The following is a 24,779-nucleotide window of genomic DNA, read 5'->3' as shown; positions in this document are numbered from 1 at the left end:
AGCATATTGAGAGACAAAGACGACTGAATGCCAAACAACCAGACAGACAAACAGATGGACAAATGATAGACAAATACAAAGTAGATAGACAAAGAAAACAAACAACAAACAGACAAATAAATGGAAAAAAAGACAAACAACCAGACAGACAAATAGATGGACAAACAAATTACACACAAACAAACAGTAGTAGATAGATAAAGAAACACAAACCACAAACAGATAGATAAACAATAAAAAGACAAACAACCAGACAGACAAATGGATGGACAAACAAATGACACAAAAACATACACACAAAAAGTAGATAAACAAAGAAACACAAAAAACTAATAAACAATGAAAAGACACAACCAGACAGACAAATGGATGAACAAACAAATGACACACAAACATACACACAAAAAGTAGATAAACATAGACACACGAACAACTAATAAACAATGAAAAGATAAAAAAGCAAGCAGACAACGATGTACCAACCAAAACATGGACAAACAAGTAGACAGACAAACAACATACACAAACAAAGAGTAGATTGACAAAGACACACAAACAACAAACAAACAACAAATAAAAAGACAAACAAGCAGGCAGCCAACAATGTACCAACCAAAACATGGACAATCAAGTAGACAGACAAACATACAGACAAACATACAGACAAACATACAGACAAATATACACACAAACAAAAAGTATATATACAAAGACACACAAACAACAAACAGACAAACACATACAGCAAATGAAAAGACAAACAAGCGGGCAGACAACAACGTACCAACTAAAACATGGACAAACAAGTAGACAGACAAACAACACACACAAACAAAGAGTAGATAGACAAAGACACACAAAGAACAGACAAACAACAACAATGGAAACCGAAAGACAAACTGTTTGTCTTAACAAGCAGGCAGACAACAATGTATCAACCAAAACATGGACAAACAAATAGACAGACAAATGACAGGCAGTAACACGAATTACCTCTGTAGCATACTCGGCATTTCTAGGAGCCAACGATTGCGCTCTTTCTACTAACGTCAATGTCTGTTGCAAAACAAGAGGCTGCCTTCCCGCCTAAACAACAAAAACTATTAAACCCCACCCCCACACTTCACAGCAACATATCCTACCACTCTGCAAAAACACTGTGATAAATCGTAATACAATCGATGATTCTTCGGCTCAAATCTGTCCACCAATTGAATGAGATCTCCGAGTTGAGCGGCCGCCTCCGTGTACTGACCTTCCTGACACAACTGGCAGAGGATAATCATACGAACAGCTTCAATGCAATGACCCTCTTTATCAAGAGCTCTAAATAACGAAAACAGCAAACACGTTGACATAATACAGAGCAAACAAAATGCAACATGACAGGTCAAGGTAAGACCATAAATATTAATTTATTAATCAATTTGTCGTGCCCATTTTCGATTGCGTCTGAGATTATGACAAGATCTTCATATTCTGAAGATTTCATATTGATATGTCAAGCCATTCAAAAGTCAGACTCAGAGACAGACAGATAGACAGACAGATAGACAGACAGATAGACAGGCAGACAGACAGACAGACAGACAGACAGATAAACAAGCAGAATGACAGATAGACAGACAAATAGACAGACAGATAGACAGACAGATAGACAGACAGATAGACAGACAGATAGACAGACAGATAGACAGACAGATAGACAGACAGAGAGAATGACAGATAGACAGACAGAATGACAGACAGATAGAAAGATAGATAAACAAACAGACAGACAAACAAACAACAGACAGGCAAGCAGGAAGACAGACAAACAAACAGACAGACAGACAGGCAGGAAAGGTAGGCAAACAAACAGACAGACAGACAGGTAGACAAACAGACAGACTGACAAGCAAGAAGGCAGGCAAACAAACAGACAGACAAATAGACAGATAGACAGACAGAGAGACAGACAAGAAACACACAGACACCGGCAAATGTCAAAGGTGACCAAACACAAGACCAGCCTTCATACTACATGGTCAACATGTGTAAGACGCGTGCTAGTGTCATACTAACATAAACAGCACAACTATGTGTAACACAGCATTTGCTGCTGTGCACTTAAGCTCCGCAGGATCGTCTGTAAGCAATTCTAAACACTTCAACTTCCTAACCTTAACACAGTGACATACAGATTTCTCAAGCCCCTGCCTTCTTCCCTACCTTTGAGCTGTCTCTACAGTTTGATCCCAATCTTGCAACGCCAACTGAATGCGCATCTTCTCAATGAGAGCCGGAATAAATCCAGGATACGACACGACTGTCTGTATTGAGACCAGAGACAATGTGATTGATGTACAAGCAATTGTGATAGAGTATGAAAATTGACCTGGTTAATCATTTCCAGTGCTCCGCTGTAGTTGTGTCTCATTTCAAGGTATTTGGTCTAGAAAATGAAGTCAATGGTAGACAATAAAATGCACAATAAAAACTACAAGATCCACCCAACCAAACGAGCGTGTGTGCGTGCGCATGCACACACACACACACACACACACACACACACACACACACACACACTTCGTGTATTATTAAAGCAAATAGAAGGACAAACAACTGAACACAAAGAGACAACCAGACAAACATAACAACAAGACAAACAAACAAATGGACAGACAAAGAGACAGACAAACACAAATTGACAAACACATAAAGAGACAAACTACCAGACAAAGCAGACAGAAATGGATCAAACAAATGGACAAACAAACAGACAGACACAAAAATCGAGACAAAATACCAGACAAAAGCAGACAGAAATAGATCAAAAACAAATGGACAGACAAACAGACAGACACAAATAGACAAACAAACAGACAGACAAATACAAGTTGCCAAACACAGAGACAAACTACCAGACAAAGGCAAGGAGAAATAGATCAAACACATGGACAGACAAACAGACAGACAAATGAACAGACAAATAGACAAACAAAGACAAATTGACAAACACAAAACGAGACAAACTACCAGACAAAAGCAGACAGAAATAGATCAAACAAATGGACAGACAAACAGACAAATAAATGGACAAACAAATAGACAAACAAATGGACAAACAAATAAACAGACAAAACAAATTGACAAACACAGAGACAAACTACTACGCAACAGCAGACAGAAATATATCAAACAAAATGGACAGACAACAGACAAACAAATGGACAGACAAACACACAAACAGACAAACAAATAAACAAACAAACAGACAGACAAACAGCCAAACTGACATACAGTCTGACGTACACAGCTATATCATACCTTTCCCAGCAATGAATCAATCAGCTTTGTTGATCCAGACCTCAAATCACAATTCAACAATAAAACCTTTCTCGTACACTTCCACAACTTGTAGATACTCACATTCCCAGAGCCTCTTCAAATAACTTGCCTGACTTCTTCACGTAGCTATCACGACCGCACGTCAAGTCTACCCATGCACGCAGTGTCGCACCCTTAAGAACAAGTTTAAAGCTTGCATCACGTGAATTACCAATAACCAATGTTTAGTCATAGTACTTACTACACAGATATGAATACTTTCAATTGACTGTTTGTCTGTCTGTCTGTCTGTTTGCCCTTCTGTCTGTTAGTTTGTCCGTCCATCTGTCTGTTTGTCTGTGTCTGTCCACCTGTCTGTCAGTCTGTCTGTCTTTCCATCAGTCTGTCTGTCATCTGTCTGTCTCTCTGTTTGTCCATCTGTCTGTTTGTCTGTTTATCCACTTGCCTGTCTCTGTTTGTCTGTCCATCTATCAGTTTGTTTGTCTGTTTGTATATCTGTCTGTTTGCCCGTCCATTTGTCTGTTTGTCTGTCTGAGTCCGTCCACCTGTCTGTCCATCAGTCTGTCTGTTTGTTTATCCATCAGTCTGTCTGTTTGTCTGTTTACACACCTGCCTGTCTGTCTGTCTATCTGTCTGTTTGTCCGTCCATCTGTTTGTCCGTCCATCTGTTTGAGTCTGTTTGTCCGCCTGTCTGTCTGTCCGCCTGTCTGTCTGTCTGTCTGTCTGTTTGTCCACCTGTCCATTTGTCTGTCTGTCCTTCCATCCAAAATAAGAAAACAAACAGACAAACAGGCAAACAGACAATAGTAGGCATTTCCAATACCTCCGCGTCTCCTGGTGACATCTTCAGCATTCTATCAATGTACTCCCTTGCTTTGTCATGTCTGCCAGTAAGCCATAAAAACTGACCAGCCATATACAAAGCCTGAACAAACAGACAGGCATGACCATACATGCAACGTACAATGACAACATCAATCTGCCTTCTCGCCACAAGTTTTCCTTTCAAGTTTTAGTTTTGATTCCAATTCCTGCACAGCTTCATTATCTGAAAATTAATGTGAAAAATTGAGACACAACTGCAAGTGCAAGTTAAGACAGAAAGACAGAAAGATAGCCAAACAGACAGAGTACAAACTAACAACGATGCAGGAAACTATGCAAACAGACAGACAAACAAATAGGCAGACAGACAGATACACATATAAACAGACAGACAGACAAACAGACACACAGACAAACAGACAGACAGACAGACATGCACACAGACAGACAGATAGACATGCAGACAGACAAGCAGACAGACAGGCAGACAGACAGACAGGCAGACAGACAGACAGACAGACAAACACGCAAACAGACAACAGACAGACTGAGAGACTGACAGACAGGCAGGCAGACAGACAGACAGATAATCTATTCTCATACAGATTCTACTTGTACATATTCTAAAATTTTTAAAATACAAATCAGTCCTTGCAAACAACAAAGTCATTACTAATGGACTTGACAGACAGACAGACAGACAGACAGACAGACTGATATACAGGCAGATAGACAGACAGACAGCCAGACAGCCAGACAGACACACAGACAGCCAGACAGACAGACAGATAGATAGACATACAGATAGATAAACACAGACAGACAGACACACAGACAGCCAGCCAGACAGACAGACAGATAGACACACAGATAGATAAACACAGACAGACAGACAAACATGCAAACAGACAAACGAATGGATAGACAGACAGACATGCAAACAGACAGACAGATAGACATGCTGATAGACTGAGAGACTGACAGACAGGCAGGTAGACAGACAGACAGATAATTTATTCTCATACAGATTCTACTTGTACATATGCTAAAATTTTTAAAATACAAATAAGACCTTGCAAACAACAAAGTCATTACTAATGGACTTGACAGACAGACAGACAGACAAACAGACAGACAGACAGACAGACAGACAGACAAACAGACAGACAGACAGACAGACAGACAGACAGACAGACAGACAGTAAGTAGACAGACAAACCACTAACAGCTCCACTCAAACTTATGTCAAGTCGCTCACCGACTGTAGCACACTGTTTGTGTGCATAAACAAGTGCCATCGAAGTACACAAAATTACGTCTCGCTTGTCCCTAATCGTCTGCAGCTCACGCATGGCTTCTGCAATTCGATCTACACATACAATCGTCAAATTTACAATTTAATGAAAAGTACATCTGTGAGAGTCACGTGACTAGTTTTACCTTCCATTATCATTGCGACTGCTTTCCAGAAGACGAGCACCGGATCTGTGCCATACTTTGTCAAGCACTCGAGGACTGTTATCTGAACTTGTTGATAAAAGCCTTCTCTCATGTAGTAGGTGATTCTTGCCTTCCAGAGATCACAATTTGTATTGGGCTGGTGTAGTAAAGAGGTACAGTACACACGAATGTGCACACAAGCACACACACACACACACACACACACACACACACACACACACATACGCAGACAGACAGACAGACAGACAGACACAGACAGACAGACAGAATTGGTCTGTTGCCACGATATAGAGGAGCAACAGTGGCTGCAAGCAACATTGCCAATCCGGAACGGTGGGTTTGGCATGTCCTCTATGGAGTCAACTTGTCCAATCGCGTTTGTATCAAGTTGGGCCCGTTCTCTAGCTCACCTCCCTCAATCATTTGGTGATCTCACAGACTTAGTCAAAAATATCTCTCGTGCAGTCCAACATCCAGGTCACAACGGATCAATCGCCTCTCATCTTTTGCAGGCCCTGCCAGGAAATAAGAGCCTCATTGAACTTATCAACAACCCGAAAAAGCTACAGCAAAAGCTAAAATCGGAGCAAACGGAACAAATTGTGTCGCTTATTCTCTCAAACCCACTATGTCAGCGCTCAGCTGCTCGGTTCAGGTCGCTACAGGGACTTGGAGCAGGCGCATGGCTTGACTCAATACCTTCTTCTTCAAAGCTTGCATTAAAACCCAGCGATTTTCGGTTAGCAACACACATGAGGTTGGGTCTTGAAATGCCCCTCGGTTCTGTTGTCCCTGTATGTGAAAGCGACAAAGACATTGATAAAGACGGCTATCACCTTCTCACATGTAAGACCGGCGGTGGGCCAATATGGACTCACGAGACATTGTCTAGTGTTTGGAGCGACTGCCTACAGCATTTGAAGATGTCCCATCAGCGGGAACCAAGAAATCTTTACGTTAATAGCGACGACCGCCCCGACATCGTTGTCTTTGACGCTCAACAGGGTTGTGACATTGAGCTGGACATCTCGGTGGCCCACCCATGGGCACTACATGTGATCTCTCGAGCAGCTCAGAAAGACGGCGCGGCCGCAGCTACCCGTGAGGTCAAGAAATCAGAAAAATACGCTAAAGAAAGGGACGTCTGGGGCCTCCCCTCCAAGTGCATCCCATTAGTGTTCGAACACTTCGGACGTTGGGGCTCAGAGGCAGCTCAATTCCTACACCGTCTGTCACTCCAGTCTATAGACGAAGGCGGAAGAAAGAACAGTCATGAATTTAAGTTATTGTGGCGTAAATGCATGTCGGTAGCTTTGCAAAGGTGTAATGCTAGCGTAATTAGCAGAAAGTTGGCAAGACTGGGACATTCTTCATTCGCACGTAGTTAAATTATGGCGTCGGCCGTTTGGGCCAGACTAGAATGTAGTAGTGTTGTTCTTTGAAAATATATGTATTGACAGACAGACAGACAGACAGACAGACAGACAGACAGACAGACAGACAGACACACACACACACACACACACACACACACACACACACACACACACACACACATACACAGACAGAGACAGACAGACAGACACACACACACACACACACACACACACACACACACACACACACACACACACACACACACACACACACACACACACACACACACACACACACACACACACACACAAAATGTTTGGCCCCCCAAACAAACCAGCAGACTGACAAAACAAGACAAACGGACACACGCGTAGACAGACAGACAGACAGACAGACGAAACGAACACGTAGCTCAGGCAGACAGACAAACAGAAAAGTGACAAAACAAAGCATGCAAACAAAATTCAAAGGATCAACTAAAACAACGTCAATCCACACGAGAAAAGAGGAGAACAAGACAACACATGGACACAAGCATGTAGCAACCACATAGCAACGCCACCTAGCAACCGATCTGACACCCATAAGACGACTGTCATTCCATTTGTGTAACTTACCAATGCTACCTGATCTGCAAACGCCATGATGTTACGTCCCGCAATTTGTTTGTAATTATTTCTGTGCCGCTTATCTTCTACGCATGCGCATGTCGTTCCAACATGGCGTCGAACTGTATTTTCTTCAAGAAGGCGGGCAACCGTAAGAACGTTCGTAAACGCAAGATTAGCGAGCCGGAGAAGAGCTCTTCGAGCGGAGAAGATGACGATTCGGTTGTTCGGAGAGAGGCCCCCAAACGGGGCAAACAGACGACAACTTCAAAGGTCGAGAAGGTGGGGGTAACAGTCGAATTCAAGTCGGATAGGTCGGCTAAACGCGAGGGACCGGACGATATGGGCGCTACATCGACGTACGATCTCGATACGGAGAGAGACCGCGACGCGACGGCCATCGAGAGAAAAGCAGCCGACGTGAACCGCGAATTGAAAGGCAAGGAGGAGGACAGCTTGTACAGAGGGGTGAACAACTACCAGCAGTACTACGAGGCCAAGGACACGGCCGTGGGAAATATCGGTGGAGGGCAGAAAAAGCGCGGACCCATCCGGGCTCCCTTGCACATCCGCAATACAGTGAGATGGGACTACCAGCCAGACCTTTGCAAGGACTACAAGGAGACGGGATTTTGCGGCTTTGGCGACAGCTGCAAGTTTCTACACGATCGGACAGACTATAAGAGCGGCTGGCAGTTGGATCGAGAATTCGAGTCAAAACAGTATGGCACACAAGGAGTGAAAGACTACGAAGTACGTTCAAGTTCGGACAGCGAAGACGATCTGCCGTTTGCCTGTTTCATATGCAGGAAGTCGTTTAGCAATCCTATCGTGACGAAATGCAGTCACTACTTCTGCGAAAGGTGTGCATTGAATCATTACAGAAAGTCGACTCGATGTTTTGTCTGTGCACAACAGACCAACGGCGTTTTTAATCCTGCCAAGGGCTTGATGTCTAAGATAAAGAAAAAACAAGAAGCTGCAGATAAGAAAGCAGAGGAGACAGTTGGTGGGGATTGAATCAGACAGACCAATATTTGTCTTGCTGTACACACAAGATGAGATGGAAGATCTATGCATATGATTGTATATATTGAACTCTGTAAACAGTGGCATTGATACTATCCGTAAGTACATTTAATGGATTATAAGTGTGAAGTATGGCTGGAGTGATGGGTTCTGAGTACATGGAGAGTTTGTGTGTTTGTTTGTTTGTTTACCCGGGGAAGTCCTTCATTCAGTCTGACAGACCGACAGTCCGTGGAGCCATACCAACACAACACACTACAACCAGACAACAAATTCTACTACTAAACACTAATACTTTGAAGTACATGTAATCAAGTCTCTCTGCTGTATGTCTATAAGCTATCTCGACACAACACTCTCTAGTAGTTGGTCACTGAGCAGTGCAAGCGGAGAATGCTCGTTTCATGAAGTTACTTCTCGGAGATGGCAAAAGCAACGTTTTCCTATTCCTCGTACACGACTTCAGCAATCCATTCGTCGTTTGAAAAAGTGGGAAAGTATGATGGAGAGGCTGCGGATGCATCTGAATGTCATTACAGCTTGGAATAATCCAATCCTGGCCTCATATCTTGGCAAGTCTAAAGCCATCAAAGGGGTCGTATGTTCTATGAAAGGAGCAGCATTCATGATGAGTCTGGCTGCTTATCCTTCGACTGGTTATAGTTTTCTGAAACTAGTTTTAATGCAGCTCCTCCACACAGTAGAAGCATAGCATACTCTAGTAGTGAACAAACGAGTGATTTGAAAAACAGTATTCTGGACTCACGAGTCAGTGTTTAGACAGAATAGAGTAATTAAGTGTGTTTTCTGTGTTGTGTGTTATAGGATTATCTACGTAATAGTTAGGGCAGTTGAGCCTTTGAGCAACCTGCTACAACTGGTTCAGATGAGTTGATGTACAACTAGGAAGCAGGTAGTTGTCCAGAATCTTTTTATGTAGATTAGTACACAGCATGGCAAGCAGGCACACAATAATGCGTTTGGATGTACTGACCCAGTGGTGCTACATGAGATCTTGACAGATAGACTGACAGACAGACAGACAGGCAGCCAAGTATGTTGCAGTGTGTGTGTGTGTGTGTGTGTGTGTGTGTGTGTGTGTGTGTGTGTGTGTGCGCGCGCGCATGCGCGTGTGTGTGTGTGAACTATAGTAGGAGTGACAAAATACAAACAATGGAAAGGTAGAATTACTTCTAAACAACTTGCATGTGAGTACAGCATGTTTGCCATCTGTCTGTCTATACAAAACATCGCTATCTGTTTGTCTGTACATTGGCTTCCAATGTCCAGGGATGCGGACTCCATACTATCAGTCTTGACAATATGGCCCATGCTTATCTACAGTCTACAGAAGCTCATGGAATGAGTCAGAATGTACTATCTCTAGCTCATCTACAGTAGCTGCTGCATACTATCTTGCCTGTCTGCACTTATACTGTCTACTTCTATTGATTTGCATCATGCAAGAGATTGCCATCACTCTAGCTAGAACAAGTGCTTGATTGTGGATGGATTCCAGCCTACTCTCCAGGTAATGCAATATGTACGCATGTAATGCCTGCACCATGCGTGCTAACTGCATAATGGCCTAAGTCAATCTCTGCATCAATATTAATGAAGCCACTTCTACTTGTAGCTCCTCAGTCAAAAAATCATGTTACTTGGTTAGTGTTGTACTAGTGTGTTACAACATTGACCACCACCCCAGGCCTGGGGACTTAGCAGCGTATGTATTTCTTCTAATACTTAGCGCATCCTTTCAATAGCTCTAACATGATTAGGGAAGACATTGAAGAGTATGTAGCTAATGGTGTGCACCAGATGCCAAAGCAGTGTGGCAACAAAATAATATCCAAAATTAGTATGGGTATGTGTTTTAGTGGCACTTTGGTAGAAATATCAAAGGCCACCTTCCAATTATATAATACAAGCCCCGAGTCTATGAATAATGAATACAAGTGGCAGAAGAAAATGTGGTGTTGATGTCTTCAGACAATACACATGCCCATATATACAGACAGATCGAATGATGAAGATAGACAGACAGGGAGACATACATACATATGTCATGCATGCATACATACACAGATTATATGTAACAGACAGATTATAATGACAAAGATAGACAGACAGAAAGACATACATACATACATACAGTGATACATGCATACATATGCACAGATATACATACAAATATACAGGCAGATCAAATGGGATAGACAGACAGACAGACAGACATATGCACGCATGCATGCTCACACACAAAAATAATCCAGCGGCAATTTCTCACACAAGTTACGATTTCATCAGTTCTGTATGTATTGGAACAACTTCACTTGTTTATCTCTACAACCTACTCTTTCTAAATAAATCCAGATAAAGTGTGAAATACAATAAATACAAAAGAATCCATAAACATCTCATACTCTACTACATAGATACACTGGTATCTCAACAATAGAGCTGCATCTCTAAATTTCTCCAGTCACTGCTGTAGTCAGTGTTGTTTGAGAACATCTTCACTGACTGCTTGATGTCCTTGGCTACATTATGACGTTGTTAACAACTTATTTCTACACATAATTCACAAGCTCGTCTCTCTAACGTTTCCTGTAGTGACAGTCTCTTTGCCATTTACAAGTTTCAAATTAAGGCCAGTTGTTGCCTCGGGTGTGGGGCTATAGGGAGGAGGACAAGAGGAGGAACTCGCTTCGGGTGGAGGAGGAACAAAGACGTGTCTCAGAGGAGAGAAGAGTTGCATGTTAGTCGCCTTCGTCGGACTCCGTCTCTCAATAATTCCATTCTGCGGAACAAACCCGTTGCTAAGAATGCCCCTCTGGTAAAAGTAGGTGTGTGTGCCATTGACGGGGTTGTGACCATTGCTGTTTGGCCAGATTGGATGAGTGTCCGTTCCATTAGGAAGTTCGATGCCCCGGGGTGTTACACCGGTAAGCTTCGGTGCTCTCCACGGCGTAGTATCAATGCTGCTACTTCCACTCGTGTCCTCGGCTGTGGTTTCAGGGGGAAGTTCAACCACTTGTGGTTGGTTAAAGTGGTGTAGAAGTTGTTGACATTGTTTTAGTCGCTCCTCTAGACACTGAGCCGTCAGACGAGCCTCTCCTTCACAATCCCAACATTCTTCGATCGTCTCACGGATTGTCTCAAGCGGCTACACGGCAAACAGTAGAATCGTTTTGATTTTTGTTTCAGTCATTATCGTACGTACACTGTGTGTCAACATGCCTAGTCAGAGACAAGCCCACACCAAAATCGGTTACAAAACGGTTTCCCTCTGCTCCATAATTCAAGGTCTGCCTGCTCATACAGTGACAGCAACTAGACAGTTGGATAGTACTGCTGTTTGTTTACACGGTTTGTGTTAGAAGAATTAGAAGAGCCTGGTACCTGCTCAACGCTACACGAAGCATGCCACATGCCCAGAACACAAACGGGCGACGTCTTTATATAGAAATCGCATCCTAACACGCTCCAAAGTGAAAGACACAACCGCCACTGTCATGAACAAAAACCTTGATGGATAAAGACTTATTGACCAACTCTGTGACGTCAGACCATAACATTCAATTGGTATCATTCGAGTGCACAATACGTAGAGAAACCTTGACTACTAACTAAGTAACCTTGACTACTAACTAAGTAACCTTGTCCGTCCACCACCCACCCTTCATATTCTACATCCATCTCACACGTTCCACTCCAGCCCAATAATTCAGTATCTATACTCACCCACCTGACCAACTGTCTACCGTCTTCCTACAAAACAATATCACACACTAGTGACTAACTTCTCTGTTGTCCCACTCGGGTCCAAATGCCGGCCGCAGCTTCTCAACGACAACAATATCCAACATTTGCTCCACACTCGGATGAGATCCGATTTCTCGATGAGATCCGATTTCTGCTTCGTACGGCTGCTGATAAGGCCTCACACCATCTAACAAACAACACCAATCATACATAACACAATCAGAAGCAAATTACTAAAGCCGTAGCAAGCAAGACGGCAGACATACATACTTTTCCCGATAACACAACGACTGGCCATTTCCCACATGACTAATGCTACAGCGTACATGTCCGTCCGAAGAAACGACTGCTCTTGAAAACAGATAGCTCCTTCCAACACTTCGGGCGCCATGTAACGGATGGTACCAACCTGAATTCAATACAAAAAAAAACACAATAAGGTCAAATCAGTACACTAAACCATCAAAAATCGACGGTTTTGCAATTCACACTTCGATAAGCAATAACAATTGGCAGATGTAAGTATGAATAAAAAATAAACAATAAAATGAAAAATAAAAATAAAAATTATAAGTTATAAAAAAATTATCTTGAAATAAAAAATAAAATAAAAAATAGAAATAAAAATATAAAAATAAATGCCGTCTGTCCATTCCAATTTTTAGAAATTCTGAAATCAATAAGTTAATTTCGCATGCCCTTAAATTGTCATAAAAACTAGCATGTTCACGTAGCATCATGTGTGGTGTGGTGTGTGTGTTGTGTGTGTGTGTGTGTGTGTGTGTGTGTGTGTGTGTGTGTGTGTGTGTGTGTGTGTGTGTGTGTGTGTGTGTGTGTGTGTGTGTGTGTCAAGTCTATTTTTACTGTACAACATACCAACCTGGCCGTGTGCTTCGGTTGCCTTCTCTCCGTGCTTGAACTTGATCGCAAGCCCAAAGTCCGATATACAACACGTGTGGTCTTGCTTGATCAACACGTTTCGACTCTTGATATCTCGATGCGCAATCACAGGCTTCACACCGTCGCTACTGACAATCCTTGTATGAAGGTACGTCATGCCTGCTGCCAGAGTAGACCCCATCATACACATATCGTCTAAATGAATCACATTTTCCTTCAAAAAGTCACACAGTGAACCCTTTGGATGGTAGTCGGTAATGAGCAAGTACTCGGGCCCTGAATCGCCGTATCTCTTCTCTGCAAACCAGAATCTCAACAGTGAGCTGTGACGAAGCATCATCGGCTTGACGTATGTGTTGACTTCCGCAAGCCACGACGGCCTCTCTCCTTCATAAAATATCTTCACAGCAACGTTTTCGCTGAGAAACTTTCCTCGCCAAACTTCTGCGAACCGGCCGCTTCCGATCTTGTCAATAAACTTGAGCGATCCCGGTTGATTGGCACCGGGGGAACTTAGGAGGTCGATGGACGAGGCTCGAATCAAAGAGATTTCAATGTCTTCTCTGTCTATTTCGCAGTCACTGGTACGATGGCAGACACACCAGTACCATATGGGAAGGATGATAAGAAATGTAACGATAAGAAAGCCGACGCATATTGCCACAACGATGATGACCATGACTCGCTGACCTGAGCCAGATGTTGGACTGGAAGAAGTACTAGGATCTACCGTAACAGACACAGAATAATTGACATACTGTTATGTATACAATTAATCTATGTGCATGTCACTGACTCAACACAATATAACCTCATGTTACTAAAGCTGCACTACAACGCACTACAACTCTGCAAATGAAGATAACAAATGGACACATTCGATTCTCATTTAACTGTTCATTATCAGCTACACGCATGTTAGTTGCATTACCTATAAACACGACTTAAATGTCATAGCTAGACTGCTTTGTCATAACTCACAGACAACACACTTAAGCCTGGTTCACAATATGACACTGACACTCGGCTGACGTAGGATTCATATGGTGTCAGCATCAGCATTAATTTAACATCATATTCAGAGCGAGACTTACGTAACTAACTGGTAATAGGTACAAACAGACAAGTACACAAGCAACGTCTTGGAGACTCTCTAATATTAAAGAACACTGTCCTGATGTATGTGCACTGGTGCCTCGGATACCGGATTAAAAAAATATATACACAAAATCAAAATCTCAAAATCAGAGAAACTTAGCACGATGACGCTGGAAGGATGCGATACGCCACCACAAACTCTTACCACACAGAATTATTGGACTTGTAATATATCACGTGTTTGGACCGTGAGCAAACAGTGATCACAAGAGAAAGCTTATTTTACACATAGAAACGGGTGAAATGCCGTCTAGAAAGTAAGTGTTCACAATGGAGTTTGTTCGAGCACTTCAAATTACATTCATGCCAGAAAAGATGGAAATATCTTATTTCACAATGGCACACGAGTGAAAGCAGAACTGCAAGGGTCGTGACAATGTTTCTACGCAGAAGATGTACAGCTGCAAAGAATGCTCCCACATTGACTGTGGTTCAATCGTCCAATGCGCCTACGCAACAATCATGGCAGACGTAAACTACGTGATGACTACATCTAACATTAGCTAGAGTACTGGTACATCCGTATACCTACTCATTCAGATTTGTAAACTGAACCACCTAGAAGAACACATGGTACTCTATGTCTTGATGCACAGCCTCCTGTTCCTGTCTATTCCGTGAACTAAGAGGGCATGACTTCGAGTATGTGCATAATCTGGACAGTGCTCCTCTAATGCTGACTTTCTCTTAATAATCAGCGAGTGGCAAGAAACAACATTACAGTCACTCTTCATATTCTCAGCTTCATACTTTGAGACGGTCAATTACATCTCAACCTGAAGGTGAGCTGAGACAAGCACGTGTAACTAACTTCACACATTATTATGTTGTACTCAAACAGATTTCACATACTCTGCATATACATTAGGTCTATGATCCCCTTTCTGCCTATTCACAAGTAGTACGTACACCAAAATTCATTACAGTTTAATGAGATATACATACACCTGGTACAATTGCTGATTACCGTTATTGGAGCAATGACAAGCCACAGAACAGCTAACTACCTCAACTGTCATAAGAAACCCTAACAGTAAGATAAATATCCTAATACAATTGATCCTATTACTGATCAGTCACTTCTCTTATCTCTCTGATTGCTAGTAGGCCCCAAAGCACCAACGCTATTAAACCCCTTAAGGTAGAAATTGGGACAGCCACTAAGGGACCACAAAAGTAAATAAACTTCCCATTCTTTGTTTAATTAACTTAATCTACAAGCAAAGCACGAACAACTCTCTATTTGATGTCTCTCACTGTAACTAAACGTGAATGAAAATATGAAACCACTACTAGTTTCCAGAATATCAACGACCAGTTAAATCTGGAATGATCAAGATATCCAGAAAGATATCCAGAAATCACCGTTGAAAGGTTTGCATACACATGCAGCATATATCGACACCCACGTAAAAAACTGCGAGGACAAGGAATGTTACACCTTCCGGTTTATTTGAACGCACGCCCGCACCGATCTCGTGTGGACTTTACGAGTCGCCATCCTTCTCAACGCTTCCAGCGATCGACGATTTCTCGCCGACTAAAGCTGTTCTTTTACAGCTTGTGTTTCTCTCCAAATTCTGATTGCATTTGCACCAAATTTGACATAAACGTTTCCAGCACTGAGCTCTACACGGAAAGTGACGATTTCTACCGAAAAATGCGAGAAGACCAAGATTTGAATTCATCCGCATAAGAGTCAAGCCTTATACGGGTGAGAAATAACTGCACGTGACTTCCATGATTTTGCTTGCCCGAATATATGATTCTGAGTGGGAAATTTGCTGCTCGCTAGCTAGACTTTGGGATACTCAATCCTCACTACTTTTTTCTGAACGGGATATAGTTGAACAGAGATATAGACCTCTGAATGGAATTCTTCATGAGAATGCACGCTGTCCAGCTAATAGCATGAATGTCGTGTCATTCTACACCTTTAGTATGTAAGGACCACATTTCCCAATTTGTTACTTCCACACTTCCATCTTTGATCACCTGTTCTCTATCTCCACAGGCTAACAAAGGAGAGCTGTGGTGTGTGTGTGTGTGTGTGTGTGTGTGTGTGTGTGTGTGTGTGTGTGTGTGTGTGTGTGTGTGTGTGTGTGTGTGTGTGTGTGTGTCTGTACCTAGAACGATAAATAAATTTACTACCAACTAGTCTAATCTGCCCATGCTGAGAACAGGATGGTGGGCTAGTAATATATAACCAAGGATATGCACAGAGATAACTGATATGCACAGAGATAGCTGAAGGAAGCTAGGAGGAGTAGGAGTAGCATCTGAAATTAGACTGCCCAGCAACTTATCTCTAATAGTCACCATAAGTACCAACCACAACACAGCATATGTTTTATATAATATCCTCATATACTTTGTTGTCGTCTAATCATATCTGACACTCTCCTTAACTTGAGCCTGAAACTCTACAAGTGTCTACCTCTTCTATAAATTTCCTTAATAAAACATACCTCATATTCAGAGATAATAAACATACTAGTCTCATAACTGTTCAACTGACATTTAGACTTGAAAACACAATAGGGAAAATATCATACAAGCCACAAGATTTGATTGAGCAATGGGCAGGAAGATTGACATACATGCAAATTCAACACACCTACTTCCTTGCAACCAAATCTGCATGTCTTCATGAATACTATCAAGGAGGATAATAATCTTATCTCTCTACAAAATGTTCATGGAGAAGGGGTGTAAGATAGGTAACTACCACTAACACAAAATGGAGTTAGTTGGAAAAAGCCAGCCACTAGGTAACTTCAGACCAGCTCCTAAGTAGGCAAGTGAACAAACACCATGTAGTCAAATTTAGAACTCAATCAGCCAGAGCTAAACAATAACACAAAACAAGCATCTGCTAGGGCTTATCCTCTACCATGAGAAACAACATATTGCAGTGATCCCACTAAAACCATCTTATGAACCCCTAACAGAACAAAGACAGGACTTATCCAGAACAAACTGGAAAAGACCAGATTCTGTCAGGGCCATGTCATGCATACACAAACACAAACACACAAGAATATCATAACTAATTGGATATCCTATCCACCAAGGTTTTTCTAAGTCAGTAAGACAATGAGAGGAAGTAGATGAATCCTGATGATTACAAGAAGCCATGACAGAAGCTCACTCTATGCATGAGCTAATACTTCATAGGCAAGGTAGGTGGTAATAAACAACATCATCATGAGACCACACTATACCAGCTAAGGGAGGCTCATTAATTAGAAATGCTGCTGATTTCACAGCATCTGCCTGCCAACTGTTGGCTGGTGGTGTTGATTCCCACACACAGAGGAGTGGTCTGCATGTTGAATTGCACTATCAGAGTCTGTTTGGGTGATGAGAAAAAAGATTAGTGTCAATGTCATGCATTTCTTGATATAGACAAGAAGCTGTAAGACCCACAGAAATTTGATGCAGAACAATAATGGTACATTATGATCTACTAAGATAATTTTATCTAGGAGTGGCAGGATACTGTTAAATAAGAAATAAGATAAACTGTCAACACTGGTGTGTGTGTGTGTGTGTGTGTGTGTGTGTGTGTGTGTGTGTGTGTGTGTGTGTGTGTGTGTGTGTGTGTGTGTGTGTGTGTGTGTGGTGTGTGTGTGTGTGTGTGTGGTGTGTGTGTGTGTGTGTGTGTGTGTGTGTGTGTGTGTGTGTCTGTGTGTGTGGTGTGTTTGTGTTTGTGTGTGTGTGTGTGTGTGTGTGTGTGTGTGTGTGTGTGTGTGTGTGTGTGTGTGTGTGTGTGTGTGTGTTGCAAAAAACAGAGAGAGAGAGACACAGAGATATAGACTGCAGCCATAAATTACTGTCAAGAGTCAAAAGGAAGTAGATCAATCTCACATTAGCCACATTCATATGCCAAAACACTTCTAAAAGATTACCAGCCAACAGGCTTCACTCACTAACAGAGCAATCAACAACACATCATTTGCAAACACAGAGACCTAAACATACCACGCAACATAGCAACCATCTCAAACACCACAATGCAAATGAGGATAATCAAACTCATATAGAGTCCCTCCCCTTCGTTCACCATTATTAGCAAGGCTTCCCAGTCCGGAACGGCATGCAAAAACAATCACATTCTTCCATGCCAACGTATTCCCGCAGCGCAGCTACAATGAATAATCATGCATAGATATTGCATATCCAATGCTGTACTCGACCGCCTTTCAACCAATGCACATACAAACAATCAATCACCAACTTCCCAACGCGACATGCAAACAAAAACTGCAAAACCCACAACCATCGCTTCGTTTCGTCTCCTACTCGACGTTCTGCACGGAAGACACATGATAGGAAGCAATGCAAACACATACGAAATCAAACAAAACTCCCACGCACCATTCTAGCGATTCGAGCGAGCAGCGACACTAAACGTTACCAAGTCGCATGCGAATCGTGTGCAACGTGTACAGTGTGCAGTATGCGATGGCGTTCATCGCAGGCGTGGTTCGCCGTGATTAGATGAAAGCCGTACGTAAACGCGCAGTTGCCTGATGCTTGCGAGAGATAACACACTGCAATGACTACTGGTGGACCGGCTAAATGACTGAACAACTGACCGACTGGCCTTCACTCACTGACTGAATGACCAACTAATTACTGAACGACTGACTGACTGACTGACTGACCGCCGGACCCTCACTGAGTGACAAGATGACCAACTATATGACTGAATGACTGACTGACCGAGCGACTGACCTTCACTGACTGACGATCCAGTCGTTTGCACGATGACTGGCGGCGTCGACGGCTCCGGCCCGACGATTTTACTATTGCAGAGGTCGCCCTTGCAACAGCATAAGTAATGATGATTCCCGTTGTCGTTTGGCGTCGGCTCGGTCTTCTTCAGCACGCACTCGTTCACCGTGCAGTCGTCGTACTCGAACACGCACGAGCCGACTCGATTGGAGCGTGTACCGGACGCGTTGATGGTGACGCCGAAGACGCACTCGAAGTTTCGTCTACCGGGATGAGCTAGGGAGCAGTTCTCGGTGCCGTTTACGACTGCGAGAACGGGGTCATTATTCGAGTAGTCGTTGTAGTAAGTGCAGATACGCGTCTCGACGCGACAGGAAGCTGGAAAAGAGATGATTAGGCGTGAATCGTGAGGTCGGAAAGCTCGTTAGGGGACCAACCTTGCAAAAAGCTGATGGAGCACATGAGTAGCAGTCGTAGCGCTCGTCCCCTCATGTTAATCTGCGAGCAGATGCGCCGTCCGTCGTTCTATTTGCAAATGGTCAGAGTTCCATTCTCGCGCATGCCCTGTTCACAACATACCGCCCCCGTAGGTTGTCGCTCTCGGATTTTTGTGCTTTTGCGTTTGTGCGAGCCGAGCTGTCCGCCGTGCGGTTTCTTTTATGGAGCGCATTTTCAACGACCGGCTGGATGGTTGCGCATTGAGTTTGTGTCGAAATGGCGTGCGGGGGCGGTGTGTCGTACGGTCACGCGTTTTGGCCACTGCCAGTGGCCTGAGACGTTATCTCGTGGCGTTGTGGCTGTTCCAGGTGGGTTGGAAAGCTTCTGTTGTGGAGTGACAACTTCACACACTCGTTGCTAGGGAATCTCCCGTCATTCAACCTGTCTGATGTCAGTCACCATTTCCGATTGCTGGCAGTGTCACGTGATCCAACATAGAGCAACAATTTCCTTGCGTTTGAGAGAACCTTTGAGTTTCAAATAGCAGAAAATATTGACATGCTTCTGTTGTTGCCAAGGCTTTCTTAGCTTCGGCAGTTTTTGTGAGCTCAAGGTAGTAATTGTTTGTTTTTTCAGTTGCGTTTCTTAACTGATGAATAACGTTTGTTGACTGTGTTGTAGTGACTACCACCAAGACAATGACATGAACAGAGCGAAGCGGTGGCTTCTGGTCTAGACATCCGCCTGTTGCTGTTGGAGTATTTTACTCATATTGCTGTTGGACAAAGTTGGTTGGTAGCTTGTACTCTGATACTACAATAGAGACATTTGACTTGGCGAATACTGCAGACGCGGAACGGTCAGTTTGGTGTTGGTCATAAACTTCAAATAGAAATGCGGAATTTACTCTAGATATATTGCTGTCAACCTACCTGCTACAGAGTATACATCACTCTGGCAGGTGTGAGTGTGTCTGCCTGGTTTAGTCTCTAGGTTAGGTAGGTGGTAGTATTTTGTTTTGATGTTGTGAGTATACTAACAATAAATGTACAAAGTCTGTGCAAACACGTGTGGTGTAAGGTGTTGCTAGCAGAGAAGAATGCAGGTACATCTGAGGCCAAACATGTGTCTTCCCATATACACTTGGGGTATAACGAATGATCTAAAAGTTAGAGGATCCGCCATGGCACACTACTAAATTTTGTGTGATCACGTGACTACACGCTAATTGTTGGGATGTCAAACCATCCTCTTCCATGCGTGCACCGTTTGAAAAGTCAAGAGAAGAAGCAGTATAGCTGTAGCAAGATACCCGCTGCTTGCTATCTTTCTTACATTGACGTTGAATAGATAAAGTCACTAGACGACGTCCGCAAACATACGGGAAACCTCTAACCTTGCACTTGCTCTTGACATTGAGTACACAACTGTACATACGGTACATGCAGATCTGAGTCTCAGTGAACGTTAATGGGAGGTTCGCATTTCAGGATAACCTCAGAACGAATGTTTGCAAATGTGTGTTCATTCTAGACGCAAATTCAAAGCCTACAGAGGAGCCGACTGCTCCACATGCACAATCGTCTATACTGGACACTTTCTTCAAAGGCCAAAGCGAATGGTGAGCGCTCGACTTCTTCTCTCAATGCAGTTGATATATATACATTGTAACAAGACAAAACCCTGATGAGAGGTAGCCGCTGGGTCTCCAAACTTTGCGGAGAGGCCACACCTATTGGGAGGGTCCATGTCTAGCGACGCCACTGCTTGAAAAGGCAAAGGCAAAAGGAAGAAATGTGCGTGATTATCTCTAGTGTTGTCGGTACATCTATATAGACTAGACTATAATTTAAAAGTGCGCTCTAGGATAACAATACCCTCTAGCCCTATACCTTTAGACGTTCTTGAATGCTTTACTATTAGTAGTATCAATTAATTAACTGATGGCTAACTTTCATACATATCTTCACGGTTCGAGATGAGAGCACATGCAGTGGGTCTTTATTTTAAAACAGAAATTGTTATCAATGTTGTTAATTTGTCGAATTAATTTAGATTAGTAGTATGTGTTCTTATCTGCTAATGCTCATTGCTGTGTGTGTGTGTGTGTGTGTGTGTGTGTGTGTGTGTGTGTGTGTGTGTGTGTGTGTGTGTGTGTGTGTGTGTGTGTGTGTGTGTGTGTGTGTGTGTGTGTGTGTGTGTGTGTGTGTGTGTGTGTGCATGCCCTCATGGCGTTGATTTGCCTAAGTTAATTACAAGTGTGCTCACACCTCTTTGTAATACTTGTAATTCAGTGTACACTTGCTGACGTTGAGTTGTATACAGCCGTTTCAAGAGAGGCGACCATATTCGTCGACCTATTCGAGATAGTACCCTACATCACCACGGAATTTGCGTTAGTCAAAATGACGTTATCAGCTTCTATAACGAGTCTCAAATCATCAAAGAAACCATCAAAGAATTTTCTCAAGGAGAAAATATTGAATTGGTCTACCGACCCAGCGAAGACGAACTTGAAGAAATCGCTTCACGAGCCGAAGCTTATCTTAACTCACAAGACTTTGGAACTTACAATGTTGTGCTAAACAACTGTGAACATTTTGCTAGCGTTTGTTTAAAAGGTGAAGCTCACAAGTCATCACAACAAGTTCAAAGAGTTGCACGGACAACTGCAATTGGTGCTGTTACTGGAGGTATTGCAGCGGGACCAATAGGAGCGATCATGGGGGCAGCGGAAGCCTTTCGTAAAGACGTCAAAGGCGAATAGAAATTCCTCTGTTGTAGTCTCTTTAGATAAACTGTTGAACTAAGTTGTGTATGTACGTGATCACTAAATTATTGTACGTGTATGTACACTCAAACGGGTGCATTAATTAAATGGCAAAGCTAAAAATCATATTGTGCACTCAAACATCAAACATTCTAGTCTTTTAATTAACGTTCATTTGTATTTCAAGGTCGAGTCTGTTGTGAGAACGTTACTGTACTTGTACCGCAAGAGGTGTATACATCCATAGATAAGTGATTACTCCACCACGTACTTCTCTAGAGTGCATGTGCACAAACATAGTGGGCGTAGCAGCCTTTGTTGGGGACTTGCATGCACATGCCCCCAATTTCTAGGCGTACTAAAGGATTACACAACCAACTATAGATTAAAAGTTTATAGTTCGTAGTATGTTTTCGCAAATGAGCAATGTATAGCGAGGTGTCAACAGATCGATGAGGAAATCGCTAGATGAATGATGTAACAAACATACGGGAGCTCTCTAACTTTGCACGCGTTCATGCGCAGCTCTGAGACTCACTGAGATGGACGAAGGTATGCAAAACGTTTACAAAACGTTTGATGTTAAATATAACATATTTTTATTCTATGGTATTCTAGAACTCAATTTTAAGCTAGCAGCAAGTGCAACGTGTTTGTCTTCATCGTCTTCGTCCGCTACACGGCGACGAACTGCTGAACGAAAATCGCGATCTGGGAAAAAACCTTACGACAGAAAAATGTGAGTAAAGAGTGAACACTTGAAAACCGCCTCGATCTCTAGCTAGACAGTTGGTTTCCGTTTCTGCTAGAGCAACTACAGTCCATTAGGACATCTACCGTGATCAGTATACAGCAAATTCTAGCACCAGCAAAGATAGAGCAACAAGGCACGAGCCTTTGTAAACATGGGCGTGGTTTTTTCTGGGTAGTCTAGAGGCCGATAGAGTGAGTTCGCGAATCGCAGTTGAATTGATTGAATTTGCCCCTAGAGTTTACAGTATCTTGAAATTGTGTCTCGGAAGAGCTGCAGTGAGCAATCTGGATTTCTAAGTGCGAGACCGCCTTTTATGCAAATTAGGTAGACCGTTGACGCAACTTTCTTGTTACTGCAAATGAGAGAAAACTAAAGCCAGACTGTACCATCCAAAACTCTTTGAAATAGTTCAAGATAGTTGAGTAACCAGAATTTGTGTAGACAGTTGGTTGAGGCCCCTTTTAAGGTTTAGTTTGCAATTAGAAAAATAAGTTCCTTACATGTTAATGTTACTACCATTGATCAAGTCTTTCTTGCAGTCTTTGCAATATTTGGATAACATTTTATTCTTCACAATTAATTGAGAATGTTTCTTGGATCTCTAGGGGACGGCCATTAGCTACTGTACTAGATCATACAAACTTTCTAGATTATGCTAAAATGTAAGCATAAAATAGGTTAGTTTAAACCAAGGAAAAGTAAGTGTCTGATTTTTGGTTGTTATCACCAGTTCTAATTGAAATAAATCGCTATGTAAACCAGAACTATTACCATTAATTTAACAATATTTGCTTTGTGTATTTAGATCACTCAAACGAGGGTACCATGTTTGCAGGAAGATAAGCGGGACACGCTTATATCATCACGGTATCTGTGTGAGTAAAACTCAAATTATTAGTTTTTATAACGACTCGAAAGTACAGAGAGAATCTGTTGAAGAGTTCTTACAAGGAGAACAGATTAAAATCGTTGATGAGACAAAATCAAGCAAAAGCGAGGAACAACGAGAGATCACTGCAAGACGAGCAGAGCAGTACAAATCCAATCAGAATTTCGGAACATTTAACTTGGGGTTTAACAACTGCGAGTGTTTTGCTTACAAATGTGTTGATGGACAAGCTCAATCTAAGCAAACAAACATGGTATTGAGGTCGGCTGTAGCTGGTGCTGTATCCGGGTATGCAGAGACAAGAAGTTTTTGTGGGCTTGTTATAGGTGCTATATACGGAGTAATGAAACAGTTAACTGATTGATTAATGTCTCTGACACTTGGACACCTAGGTGCGCTACTACTATGTATACAGGCAGAACGCTTATAAGGTAGATTGCCTAAGCGTCTTTCTACCAGCAAAGGTGTGGCAATATGCAGTGTGTGCTAAAGGATTTTACATTTGTGATTATTACTTCTGGCATTCAACGCAGCTGAACAATTTTGATAAACTGGTTTGTGTTGCAGCCATGCATTATACCTGTACTGTCAAATATTTTTAGTAAAACTTAGTTTGGCGTACCCAGGCATGTTTCCAGGTTGCCCGAACCCAAGAAATGGGCGTCACCTTTACTGTTAGCGCGAGTACTGAAGGATCCTTTCTCAGAACTCTAGTTTAAATTAATTAAGAAA

The 24,779-nt window shown here is 42.5% G+C and overlaps 5 protein-coding genes across 6 annotated transcripts in view; 3 read left to right on the top strand and 2 right to left on the bottom strand.

Annotated features, from left to right (window-relative positions):
- LOC134194946 (tetratricopeptide repeat protein 21B-like) overlaps positions 1 to 7,660 on the bottom strand; it is a 26,777-nt gene extending 19,117 nt beyond the window's left edge. For both annotated transcript variants that reach the window (XM_062663932.1, XM_062663933.1), the window contains exons 1-11: positions 7,611 to 7,660; positions 5,596 to 5,725; positions 5,414 to 5,524; positions 4,314 to 4,378; positions 4,154 to 4,255; positions 3,412 to 3,503; positions 3,310 to 3,349; positions 2,378 to 2,434; positions 2,212 to 2,312; positions 1,143 to 1,326; positions 994 to 1,086 (exon numbers count right to left, since the gene is read on the bottom strand). In XM_062663932.1, coding sequence (XP_062519916.1) covers positions 994 to 1,086; positions 1,143 to 1,326; positions 2,212 to 2,312; positions 2,378 to 2,434; positions 3,310 to 3,349; positions 3,412 to 3,503; positions 4,154 to 4,255; positions 4,314 to 4,378; positions 5,414 to 5,524; positions 5,596 to 5,725; positions 7,611 to 7,637 — 1,002 coding nt within the window. In that variant the 5' untranslated portion in view covers positions 7,638 to 7,660. The remainder of the gene's footprint in view (positions 1 to 993; positions 1,087 to 1,142; positions 1,327 to 2,211; positions 2,313 to 2,377; positions 2,435 to 3,309; positions 3,350 to 3,411; positions 3,504 to 4,153; positions 4,256 to 4,313; positions 4,379 to 5,413; positions 5,525 to 5,595; positions 5,726 to 7,610) is intronic.
- A 47-nt stretch (positions 7,661 to 7,707) lies between these two features.
- Positions 7,708 to 10,110, top strand: LOC134194720 (E3 ubiquitin-protein ligase RNF113A-like). Its single transcript, XM_062663666.1, has 2 exons — positions 7,708 to 9,543; positions 9,921 to 10,110. The coding sequence occupies exon 1, from the start codon at positions 7,713 to 7,715 to the stop codon at positions 8,619 to 8,621; it is 909 nt and encodes a 302-aa protein (XP_062519650.1). The 5' UTR covers positions 7,708 to 7,712; the 3' UTR covers positions 8,622 to 9,543; positions 9,921 to 10,110.
- Positions 10,111 to 10,925: 815 nt separating this feature from the next.
- Positions 10,926 to 19,748, bottom strand: LOC134195001 (activin receptor type-2A-like). The gene is made up of 6 exons (XM_062663993.1): positions 19,634 to 19,748; positions 19,197 to 19,574; positions 13,279 to 14,024; positions 12,669 to 12,807; positions 12,437 to 12,585; positions 10,926 to 11,799 (listed from the first exon to the last, which is right to left on the bottom strand). Exons 1-6 carry the CDS (start codon positions 19,686 to 19,688, stop codon positions 11,215 to 11,217), a joined length of 2,052 nt encoding a protein of 683 aa, XP_062519977.1. The 5' UTR covers positions 19,689 to 19,748; the 3' UTR covers positions 10,926 to 11,214.
- Positions 19,749 to 21,023: 1,275 nt separating this feature from the next.
- Positions 21,024 to 22,513, top strand: LOC134195099 (uncharacterized). The gene is made up of 3 exons (XM_062664113.1): positions 21,024 to 21,111; positions 21,168 to 21,255; positions 21,960 to 22,513. The coding sequence occupies exons 1-3, from the start codon at positions 21,105 to 21,107 to the stop codon at positions 22,399 to 22,401; spliced, it is 537 nt and encodes a 178-aa protein (XP_062520097.1). The 5' UTR covers positions 21,024 to 21,104; the 3' UTR covers positions 22,402 to 22,513.
- Positions 22,514 to 22,892: 379 nt separating this feature from the next.
- On the top strand, positions 22,893 to 24,607 carry LOC134195017 (uncharacterized). The gene is made up of 3 exons (XM_062664012.1): positions 22,893 to 22,956; positions 23,023 to 23,143; positions 23,964 to 24,607. Exons 1-3 carry the CDS (start codon positions 22,947 to 22,949, stop codon positions 24,409 to 24,411), a joined length of 579 nt encoding a protein of 192 aa, XP_062519996.1. The 5' UTR covers positions 22,893 to 22,946; the 3' UTR covers positions 24,412 to 24,607.
- The last annotated feature ends 172 nt before the right edge of the window (positions 24,608 to 24,779 follow it).

Source organism: Corticium candelabrum, chromosome 19 (assembly GCF_963422355.1).
Source record: "Corticium candelabrum chromosome 19, ooCorCand1.1, whole genome shotgun sequence".
Lineage (NCBI taxonomy): Eukaryota > Metazoa > Porifera > Homoscleromorpha > Homosclerophorida > Plakinidae > Corticium > Corticium candelabrum.
This window is presented reverse-complemented; position numbering and strand designations above follow the sequence as displayed.